General features: G+C 39.3%; 3 protein-coding genes across 3 annotated transcripts; all 3 read right to left on the bottom strand.

Moving 5' to 3' along the window:
• Positions 1-230: 230 nt before the first annotated feature.
• Positions 231-6977, bottom strand: LOC110852758. The gene is made up of 19 exons (XM_035853707.1): positions 6820-6977; positions 6609-6738; positions 6429-6539; positions 6191-6338; positions 5914-6125; positions 5636-5840; positions 5252-5494; positions 4635-5173; positions 3905-4553; positions 3721-3818; positions 3394-3635; positions 3125-3282; positions 2843-3003; positions 2583-2762; positions 2293-2466; positions 2137-2223; positions 973-2055; positions 602-833; positions 231-488 (listed from the first exon to the last, which is right to left on the bottom strand). Exons 1-17 carry the CDS (start codon positions 6975-6977, stop codon positions 1843-1845), a joined length of 3708 nt encoding a protein of 1235 aa, XP_035709600.1. The 3' UTR covers positions 231-488; positions 602-833; positions 973-1842.
• LOC110852217 (glycine-rich protein 5) lies at positions 473-1075 on the bottom strand. The gene is made up of 3 exons (XM_022100222.2): positions 973-1075; positions 602-833; positions 473-488 (listed from the first exon to the last, which is right to left on the bottom strand). The coding sequence occupies exons 1-3, from the start codon at positions 1073-1075 to the stop codon at positions 473-475; spliced, it is 351 nt and encodes a 116-aa protein (XP_021955914.1).
• A 1924-nt stretch (positions 6978-8901) lies between the features above and the next one.
• LOC110852552 (speckle-type POZ protein B) lies at positions 8902-11094 on the bottom strand. Its single transcript, XM_022100653.2, has 6 exons — positions 10874-11094; positions 10618-10775; positions 10262-10536; positions 10008-10175; positions 9608-9932; positions 8902-9505 (listed from the first exon to the last, which is right to left on the bottom strand). The coding sequence occupies exons 1-6, from the start codon at positions 10913-10915 to the stop codon at positions 9415-9417; spliced, it is 1059 nt and encodes a 352-aa protein (XP_021956345.1). The 5' UTR covers positions 10916-11094; the 3' UTR covers positions 8902-9414.
• Between the last annotated feature and the right edge of the window lie 775 nt (positions 11095-11869).

The raw sequence follows: 11869 nt of genomic DNA, 5'->3' as shown, positions 1-11869 counted from the left end.
AAACTTCCTGCGACTTAGAATTGTCTTAGAATTTGCTAAAAATGAAGTGCCAAATGGTAGATGCTCATGGTCTCATGCAGTTGAGTTAATAAGAAGAGAGATGGATGAAATAATGATGATGGTATTAATATGCGATGTAAGTGCATGTGTGCGAGTTTCATGGACGATGAAATGCAATGGACAAAGTAATGCATAACCGAAATAAATCCACATTTAAACAAAACCAAGAATTTCATTCAAAGAATAGGATATGTTGAGCATTTAATAAGATTCTCATTAGTTATTTGATCTGAATTACAGCAGATAAATCGTCAAAATAGGTAAAGATCAGAATGAATAAAATATTTGTAAGTAGCACCACTTGAAAAATAAACTCGGAAAGATTAAATAATAATTCTATGTAATACGGGGACAGAGGAAGGCAGGTCTGGACGACGCGGATGTCACGCCGATGTCACAAATGGTGAGATGATTACTTTCCTCCAAAGCTGAAATCATAAATAAGTAAAAAAAAAATTCATTAGGATGGGAATCCAATAATTGAATCACGTTCACTTCGGTGCATAGCGAAAGTATTTTAAACTGAAAAGTATCTACTCACCCTGATCCAAATGAATTCGCAGCTGCCTGGGAAGCAGAGAAAGATGTTCCCGAGCCTGGGAACCCTCCGAATCCGCCACCTCCGCCGAGGGACGAGGAGCTGGAAATAGCTGCAGCGTTTGCCTGACTGCTTCCGACCCCAATGCCGCCTCCAGGATAATAACCTCCACCGTAACCTCCTCCTGGGTAGTACTGTCTCGCCCCCCTCAACAGTGGCACCGACGGATCAACATCTACAACGCACAAAACAAAACACACATAAGTTTTTACTATTATTTCGATCTTCAAATTCAAATCAAAGTGTCAGTTTTGAAAAAATTCTGAAATTTTCCGAACTCTACTAGAACAGATAAACTTTGAATACTAACTTACCATTGTTAACTTGGGAAGTTCCGATCGGTTGGTGGGGCAAAGCAACAGAGAATGTGAAGAGACAGACCACGAGAAGGAAGCAAACGTTTGTTCTGGATTCCATTTCTGTGAAATGACGATAAGGTTTGTTCGGAGTTTTGAGTTTAAGATGTTGAAAAACTTTGTGAGCTTTCAAGAACGAAAAAGTGAGTGTGGTCACAGAACGAGGTTTCCTCTTCTTTTATACCTGCTCAAGAAATTGTCGTTTGTTTCGGTCATTCCACTTTCTATTGTGTGATCGAGTTCAAACTGAACTCTGGGGTTTTCCAGACACAAAAGGGACAAATGCCCTTAATAGCGTAACGTGTGTATGTGTGTACACATGCATCTCATGCCGACGTTAAAATGGTATAATAAATCTAGGAACTTGGGTTGGGGAAGTCCAACCAAACCATTTTGACGTTCATTGTCATCAGCATATCTGTAAATTCAAGTGCATGCAGACAACAGTGTGCTTGTCCAAATAAAGTTCAAATTAGAATAAACAGAAAGCTTTAATTTGGATGAGAATTCCCCATACGGTTTGGGTTCAACTAAAAATATTGAAAAGTCGATGTTTCGTTAATCTCAAAAACCGTAGTGAATATTATGATATGGTAATTCCATTCCTTCCAAATTTAGTTTTATGCAGCCATGTAATCTCAATTTATTCAAATGTTCATGCAAACTTCCAGAGTTCATATAGTTCACCATGTAGCATACGGAGGAGAGTAGTCAAACTTACATTAAGAAATTAGATAACTTGTCTCATTCAAAAACAAAGATTTTCCTAAGCTTATCATATTTAATTCAATTTATGAAATTCTTTGATTTTATGAAATTAGCAATCAATTAATTTGCCATTCCTGATCGAGTTGATTTCGTCCTTCCATGTTCGTCTGTGTGCGTATCTGAGACTTTAGCCGACGAAGCACTGGCACTGGCACCACCACTTTTCATGACGCTTTTCAGGTTTTGCGACCCCAACGTACTGGCATCACCCGCAGAAGTCTCCTTTTGACGTTTCTTGTACCCAGGAAGAAGTGCTTCCATCAAAGAGTCAATCTAAACATGCGTGCAGAATCAAACATGCAGTGACCAGTCATTCACTAAAAGTTCATCATATAATTTATTCAAACTAAAAACCTGAGCTCCTCGTCCAATTTGAGGTTTTGGAAATTTTCTCAATCCAAATATATGAACACCGCCATCATCGTCTCCAATGATTACACTCTGCACATATCATGTAAAGATTCATTTAGCTAATTTATAACATTTTTGTCCACATGTACATCCACACACATTTAATGAGCCGTTAAAAGCCACTTTTCTCAAGCCCAAATCATTATGCAGGTGTTGTTGCACCGCAGGTTCCAAGGTATTGATGGAAAGGTCCCAAACTTCAATGTGAAATTCTGCACAACAAATAAATATCGTGGAAGAATAAAGACTGCAAGCCACGTCAAAAATCGTTCTCTGGAATAAATTAGATAAGAGTTCTCCCTGTTCATTCTATATACTGACTCATTTGCATATTTACAGTAAATGCAATCCCAAATTCAATATGCCAAGAATTGCAATACACAACTCACAAGTCCAGTGTTCATGGACAGTAATGGTGTCGGGTGATCCGTTTTCCAAATGCGAATCGTCCAATCTCCACCACAACTTACAAAAACTGTCTCGTCGAAAACCGAGAAGCAGATTCGGTACACGGGACCAGTGTGACCAACATACGTGGACACGTACTGGTCCTTGTAAGCAGTGGAACACTGAAAGAATATTGGAAACGTTGACAAGCATGTTAGCCTGCAAAAATTTGATGATATAATTATTTGCATAATGATTATACTTTGTGGATAAATCCCTCTTCAGTCCCCAGGAGAAAAAGCTCTGTATTGTCCGAGAAGAAGCAAACGGTATACGCAGTGGACAGTGTGGTGATGAGGGACTCGTTTCTCTTTTCTCTCCGCCCAGGAATTTGCATCGTAGATCTCATCACCTTCATTACATCTAAATAAACACATGTACATAGTGTTACATAATAAATAATAAGCCAGGGCAGGAATGAATTGCGTAATAACGAAGGAAAACATTTGTGCTGCATTAATAGCAAAGCATTTTCTAGCAGTACCGACAGATTCTAGTCCTTTCGCCATACTCCATCGTTTCAAGTAACCATCATCCCCCAAGGAAAGCATGGACTCTGAGACGGATAGCTCATTTGCACTGTCCTCTTCTACCAACCAGTAAATGACCCAAACCGGTCCTAAATGTCTGTCCTCTTGAGCACTGTCACATTATATAACGAGAAAATGAGCACATGAATTTAATAATAAATGTGTGATTCATAATAAAAAATTGGCAGTCAAACTTGTGTTTCGAAATGGAAACAGCACTTACTAAGTACTCCACAATATGGCAGGGTCGCTTTCCCTCACGTCATACATTACAATATTTCCATCCAACATCCCAACTGCAAGAATGTAGGGCGAAAATTCGGAAAATGCGAGCGTCGTTGGAGGTGATTTTAGAAAATAAGTCCTTTCTGGACTTCGATTATTTTTTGCGTTCCAAACGCACACCAATCCTTCGCTGGACTCTTTCCCAAATTGAAAAGTGCCATAGGACACAGCAATCAGATTCTATAAAATTGGTATACAACTATAGAATGGCAAACCTATTGCAAATATTCATGTGCATATGTATCACGTCACTATGCATAATTACCCCATTGCTTGGATGGAGAGCAATATCAGTGACCTCCTTTCCCCTTGTAATCTTTGCATTAAACTCCCAAAATTGTTTCAAATGTGGCCCATCAGTTTCTAAATATTAGACCAAGTCGAAAATATATTTGATTTTTTTAATTAACAAATTTTAACAAAATTATGTGTGATTTGATTATTTTTACCCATTAGTGATGGTATTTCTGATTGAGCTGTCTTAAGAGCAAAGTGTCGACTTATCGAACTTCGTCTTGCGGACAAGTCCTTGAATGCAGCCACCTCGGCAGCATCATCTGGAGAGAGGTTGTCTGAAGAGTCCTCGACATCCTCGTCGAATCCAACATGATCCGAGAGTCGAGAATCTTCATCTCCATCACTTTGGTCTGAAACATCATCTTCCTGCTCTACCATGGCGGCCTCCTGCGCCTTGATCTCCTCTGGGGTGGGGACTTTTGGAATCTTGACAAGGTCAGGAAACGTGTGAACTAAGCCTTCAAACATTTCCTTCTTTTCTAAAGCTATCTCCGCAGGGTCGGCCGGAAGCGTGGGTGGCACGTACTCAATATCATCATCATCATTCACGGATGGAAGGTTAAGTTTTTCTTCCACAATAATTTCTTCAGCGGCTTTGGCTTCATTAAATTCGTCGCGGAAATCTGTTTCTCGCTCAGCACTGTCGGTCCACTCGCATCGCAAATTCCCAAGAACAACTTGTCCTCCTCGTTCACCAGAGAGACGACTGCTCATACTGTCGTAATCATCCGCGCCGAAACGCTCTAAATACCCGCTGCGATCTTCAGTATCTTGTCCTCCGCCACCTTGCCGATTTCCACCCTGTTCATTCATTAAATTTCATTAATTAATGCATATGTACATACCTCAAAACCGTAATCAACTGTACATCTATGCACACACCTGCTCGTCCAAAAGCGCGACCATACCATCATCATCATGTTCCATTATGGCACCATCGTCCAGAGCCAAGTCAAAGGCGTCCTTCTCATCGTCCTCAACGGTGGTGGCAGTGATCGTGGGTTCCTCCACTTTCGAGGCAGCGTTCTTGCCTCCACCAGCCATCTCTGCATCCTCGTCTGCACCCTCCTCGACAGCCTCAACTTCCGCTTGCATCCGGAGAATGTCTGCCTCCGTAATCTCTCCTGCTTCATGTCCCCCTTGGTCACCCTCGGGTTTCTCCAGCTGCTCTTGCATTCTGTGTTGCTGAATGAGAAGGTCGACCATGACGTCTTCATCGACAGCATCGCCGACCGCCTCTTCCACTGCAGGTCCAATCACTATTTTGACCTCTTCTTGAGTGAACCCTCTCATGTCTGCTTGGTTTTCCTGTTGTGAATCCATACAAATAATTCGTTCCAGTGCAATTATGGAGAAACTTATGTCCGGATACATCCGCAGCCCGCGATGCTTATTGTGGTGACGTTTCCGGTCATAAATAGCTGAACAAAGTATGTGCAACTTGACAAATACTTAGTTCTCCGTTAATTTATATGCACAGATTGTAACCAAATGCTTACTTTGTAAGGGGAGACGGATTTCAAACTCATCGTCATCGTCGCTGCTCATTGGTATTTCATCCGCACTTGCTTCATCTATCAATATCTGCTTCTCCTCATCCCTGTCTTCGTCATCCTTGTAAAGTGAGAGGTCAACTCGAACGGTGGTGTCCTCCTCATCCCCAGAGGAATCCTCATCCGAGTTCTTGACTTCTGGGGCATCTTGAAGAGCTTTCTCGGTAGCCAATCTTGCCTGTTGCTCTTCTGCACATATGTACACAAAAACATGCATACATTATAACATCTCTATACATTATAAGATTGGAAAAAGAAGGAGTACATGGTCATACGTAGTACATAAAAATTGTAAATTCAGGCAATTCGTTGTATTTAATGATTCCATACCATTTTCACGAATCTTTCTCTTAATTTCCTCTGCAGCAACTCGTCTGTACTCGTCTTCAATGTAGTACATGTGGCATTCTGTCCCAATATCTGCACATCCTTGAATTTTGTAGTCTGTGTACTCGCTCAATTTGTAACTTTCAAAAGTTTGGCTGTAATCATGAGCCAATGACGCAGTTGCAGGCACGGAGTGGCGTTGAATCACCTTCATCAAGAACGACCACGCATTCATGTAAATTGTGAATTTGAGAAATTCTGGAATATTACTCTGTACCCACCTCGTCATATTTGTCATTTCTTTCTTTAATTGCATCAATGTTAGCATCATTTTCAGGGACCCAAGAACCCACAATCTCAATAAGAAATATTGTCGGTGTTTCCACTAGGTCAATATAGAGTCTTGTTTTAACTACGAAATCTCCATTCGGCTTAAATATCTTGACTCGTCTCTTTTTCACGCGGTCCTTTTTCCTTTCCCGTGGTAAAATATCTATGAAAAATTGTCATTATAATGAACTGACGAACCACTTATAACGCATTTACTATACATCATACACGCCAATTTGCTGGTTGGAAAATTGATAACTTCCTGGAAAAAGCAATCTTCTTCTAAATCAGTTAAACTTGGATCCCAATTCAGAGCCGGACCTCGATCACGATAAAATGCAAATAATGCACTGAATGTTTGAGGTCTTATTGGAGTCTAAACAAAGAAATAGTTGATGATAAAGTTACGTTTTACAAAGGAAAATAAAGACATTAATAAATTGGCGTCTTAATTTAAGATCCTCACAACTTGCACAAGGTCGTCTGATTTGTCCAAGTAGGAATCATAGTCAAGTACAGGAATCATTTGCTCATACAGCGGCACAGGAGTACATTCTAGGAAATCTTCATCGATGAACTGTCAAATACAAAGAGGAAAAAGAACTTCAAATTCAGGAAAGTCTAATAGCATCTTTTTTGTACATACATCCGGTCCCAATTTGAAAAACTTCTGTCCAAGAATTATGCTTGCTTTCCGAATATCTTGAGAAATTGCTGCTTCATCCTGTTTTACTTCTTGAAAGAATGCGGCAAGTGCGTCATCATCTTCGTGCGTCCTGTGATATGCAAATTATAATTTGTCATCTTGATTAAAAAATAAGCTGAATCCATCTATAAATCCAAGTGGTGGCCGTTACCCAGCAGTATCACCACCACCCGACGGGGCAGTTGTCCCAGCAGCCGAAGCACCAGGAATCGAAGGGTTCCTACTACTCTGTTTTCTCCGATCAAATGTTTTCGTCCCACGAATGTCGCCACCACCTCCTTTCACGTCAGACTTCCGCGTGACAGGCATTTTAATTCTTAGCTAAATTGTTCCCGAGGTCAAAATCCGAATCCTGCGATTTATGTATACTCACAATGATAAAATTATAAAGTGAACCCAACGCAATTAGACGCTTATTTAGCTCTGATTATAACGTTGTGACGATTCCTTAGATACTTCAAAAATCCTCATTTTTTGGGTTTTTGCAGCAAGTATCAAATAGGAATTGCCACCATTAATTAATGTAGAATTGTGTTAGATTGGTTCGGCGAATTTTGTGTTATGCTCGGTGGGTGAACGTTGTGAACGAAATCAAGTTTGGTCAATATATCTATTTCTCGATGTAACACATCGCCCGAAATCTATGAACAGTTTTAGCCCGAAATTGTAGTACACAACAAAAGAAATGTATAATGGATGATATGTATATTGTAAATGCAGAATATGATTTTAAGCTATTAAATGTAATTTGAAACGGGTTCTAATCCTAAGTAAATTCTGGGCACGCATTCAATGTAAGATGCAATGTTGCTATTAGACCAACTTGGTATTAAAATGTGCATCCTAACAAGGCCATGTATGAGTTCCAAGATCGACAAAATCGGTCTAATGGTTTACGGGTGGGGTGATGGGTGATTGCTATTTCAGCTGTAATTTGGTATGGATGCTAAGAATAACTTGAGTAGCAAATACAAGTTTGAAAGTTCTAGCTTTGAAAGAAGCGAGCCCCACTGGTTCTCGTAGTTACTGGGAAGGATTTGTACACACTTCGAAAATTTGGGGCAAAATAATAGAAAATATTTAGCAACCAATCGACTATCCCCACCACGGGGTCGTCCGGTAAATTTTGACACAAATTTAGAAGTGGACTCTGTCCCTGACTCGGGCTAAATGAAGTCTACACTGTACGTAAATTAAAATCTTCTACACTAAACACCCATGTCAAATCATGGAAACATCAACTAAATCCAAGAATTGTGTATTATTTATGAAATAGAAATCCATGAATGACAAAAACAATTGATGTCTAAATGAGTTAAATCTCCGGCATGTTGTCAGTCTTTACCATGATTTCACTTATACTGCTGTTAGCAGGATTCAGCTCTTGCATGAATATTATAGGAATGGAAATCTTGGAAATGAAGGACCTCGCCTTGCTTGAACCACCATCAGAGGTGAACATATAAAACAATTACTGCACACTGGTTGTATATTTTAAGTTTCCATAATTTTTCCAGGCTGGGAACCTGGAGCATGGCGACCCTTGCAGGAACTCTGAGGTTACAGATATAACCGACGACGTTTGCTTTCACTCAAACCCATTTCTTCAGTGTGTGGGTGGGACGTGCAGATGCCTCATGGTCCGACTGACAGATACCCATGTGGAACAAATGGTATTTCAGGACGGAACTTGTAAACGGCTTATCAACTGGCCATGCAACTCTACTGAGCAATGCAGTGCAGGTCTCACTTGCCAAGACGCGAAATCCACAAAGGTGGTCGAACAACACCCCAATTCAGGTTCGTCTTTGGGCCGGATACAATTCCTCATCGAACCGACACTAGAAAGCAATCAGTCATCAAAAATTTCCTCCGGCACGACCGTGTTACCAATTCATCATTTGCGAGAGAGAGTGGAAAGGGCACTTCGTGCAAGATTTGCCCATGACGAAGACATCCATAAAAACGATGATACTCAGGAATTCCTCGCCAACAACGATTTAATAACGAATAACACGACTACATTGATAGATCTTAATCAAAATGGCACTGCTAATGATCTGGACTCCAGTAGTGCCAATTATAATGGTGGGTTTGGTATCGAACTCAATTTGGGGGCCGCCCCCCGCAGAAAGTTATGTTTGCCTTCCGCGACCAAAAGGCTGACTCCTCCGCCATTTTCAACGGCAGGAACGCTTATGCTAATATTAATGACGCAGCTCGTAACAATCTCTCAATTTCATCAGGCATGCTGAATGTATTTATTTCACAGCAATATCTGTGATGCTAATGAATGAGAATACAAGCTTGAAATATATATGTTTTAGTACATTCACACGCAATAAAAACAATAAAAATGGTTCCATATAAATATGTACGACAAATTGTAACATTCGATGGCTCTCTAGTGTACTTAAAATTCATAACAAAATATCTACTCGAAGCTACATTAAAATTTTAATGTGCACTCATAGCACACACATACAAACAAACAAAATTAGAAGCAAATCATTCCTGCAACTATTGTAAAACAATAAAAATGTGTAAATAAAATATAATCTAATCTAAGACGCTTTAGTGACTTTTACTTGTTTATAATAGCGTTAAAAAATATTAAAATAATTCTGTAACTACATATTAGCTTTTTCTGTTGCAAAATGGCAACGTGGCTGTGGCAGAAATATTGAATTATGTATAAAGCATTAACTTTTATAAGGATATTCGTGAGACTGGATAATTATTGGGGTTACAGATTGTACAACTGAAACATAAGTTCGGGGTACCGTTGTGTAAATTCATTGAATGTCTCCGTATCAGGAACGACTGTTGATTTGTGCCTGCAGCAAATATACATGATCAAAATTTAAAAAACGACCATTGCTTATTATATAATCTACATTTTAAACCTTTTGGCTGCACAATAAGTATGTACAACTCACATTTTTAGCGTCTGAACAGCTTTCTCCTTGAGGACCTCGCCGTTGTACATGTCGCCGATCATGTACATGCTCATTGCATTTTGATAGTCAATATTTTGGATGAGAGCAAGTTCACATTGATTTTTCAGCATTTGAATATCGTACTTTTCCGCAACTTTAAACAAGTCAAGGCACATGTCTTTCATATTTTGAACTTGACCACAGTACAGAAATCGAAGTAGTTCTTTAAGAACGTTTGGGGTCATGTCATCAATTACTACTCGTCCTTCTCTCGTCTCTGTCATCATTTCATGTTGGAACATTTGTTTGAAAACGGGACTTTTGCCTATATTTATTTTTTAAAGCAATGAATCGTTAATTGAATTATATTACGCAAATAATAATGCGTCGGCTAACTTACACGATAAGATAAATCGATGAGCCGGAAATACTTCATTATTGCAAACAAACATGGTGTCGGACAAACTCTTGGATAAAAACAAATCACTCGCGTCCAGCTCCAGGGGGGAAGTATGCAGTTTTAGCTTATTGAAGACACTTTCATTTACGTACGGAATCACACTTCCCACTAAAGCAGAGGATATGCAATTTTAGACCCATAAATATTTATATTTTTTTCTGAGGTTCAAAACAAATAATAATTTCTGATGTTACATTCTTGGTACTCAACACGGATCGTGAGCTTCATGAGATCAATGGTGTCATCCCAACTGCCGTCAGTGTTTATCCAAACGGTGGCATAGACATTGTGAGGATTAGGAGCGTGGGACATGTCGTCGCAAGCGAATCTCAACTCCTTTGTGGACTTTAGGCTATTTTGAGAAAACAGTTCCAATTTTCCCGTCCGCAGAAGGTCATATTTTTTGTCCTTAGTTTTGCTTTGAAGAATCACGTATGCGTTCACTTGGTTGGAGTAAATGGCAAACATCCTGTAATTATTATATGCATTAGTGGCTCACGATGTTATCTATGTATATATGTGCCAATTATTTTTAGGAAACACCACTTACAACTTGTGATACGCATTTGCAAGAAATCCGGTTTTGAACTTTAAGTCTGAGAATACAAATCCTCCACCCCCTGAAACATCCGACATGTTCTGTTTAATACGGCTGTGAGGTGGAATTACAAAGTCCCAATCGTACTCCGCCGACATTTTGTCCCTGATCTAAGACAGCAAACAAATCACAAAAATTTTGATATATTTAGAGAACATATTTCAAGAAAGAAGAAAAAATGTAGGCGTTAAAAAGCTTTACTAAATACCTGAAGCATCGATGTCTCCATTTTTTCCAGTAGCATTGTCATCGTCAGTTTATAAAACGGCAGTTAAAATTGAATACGCTGAGAATGTTTTGACTTGTGGTACGTTATAAATTAAGAGTAATGACAAAAAGAAAATTTGGATGTGCAAAATCACAAATTTAATATGCTGCTTTTGTGGTGGAAGACAGACTGAGGATGAACTTCGAGCAAACTAACGAGAAATTAAGGAATCCATGGGGCATAACCTTTAAAGGTTAATTACATTAGACTAGTCCAAAAACTATGTAGATAAATACAATTTTCTAATGTTTTGAGGTATGTGCCTTAGTCCTGCATATATTGACAACAAAACTATAATTTCCTCCCTATTAAATACATGCATGCATACATGTGTATGGATCATAGAAATGGAATTCATTCTACTATTTCGTTCTCAACTTCAAGATCTGCATAGGGGGTATATTAAATAATTATTATTCAAATGTATTTGGATTCGAGCGATGCTATCTGTATGACATTGACATACGTACGTCTTGTGCGAGTTTATAATTATCAATATTGCAAGCATTAATCTTTATTCAAATGAAGGTGAATTTGGGTTCGAGTTATTAGTTATCGGTCACTCCTTGATCTTCATCTTTTTCTTCAAATGTGGTCTCAGTAGTTGAAACAAAATCAGCATCCCCATCGTCCTGACTTTTAGTTGTACTCTCAATATTGGAATTATCATCTTCCTGACTTTCAGTTGTAGTCTCAGTATCGGAATCGTCACCTTCTGAAGACTCCGTTGTACCGTCGTCGTCTTCATCAGATCCCATAATTTGGTTGTCAGGAAAGGATTCTTGCTGGAGAGCAAAGTATTCCAACTCTAGAGGACTTGGAACAAATGGACGCACCAGTTGTTGCTCCGATAATTGTGGCTTTTTGCATATTCCTTGATAACATTTGAATGCCCGACGAGCTCGGTTCAGCCGAACGGCCTCACCAACTGCAAAA

This window comes from Folsomia candida, unplaced genomic scaffold (assembly GCF_002217175.1).
Source record: "Folsomia candida strain VU population unplaced genomic scaffold, ASM221717v1 Fcan01_Sc007, whole genome shotgun sequence".
Classification (NCBI taxonomy): Eukaryota; Metazoa; Arthropoda; class Collembola; order Entomobryomorpha; family Isotomidae; genus Folsomia; species Folsomia candida.
The sequence above is the reverse complement of the archived record's forward strand: the minus strand, read 5'-3'. Positions and strand labels throughout refer to the sequence as shown.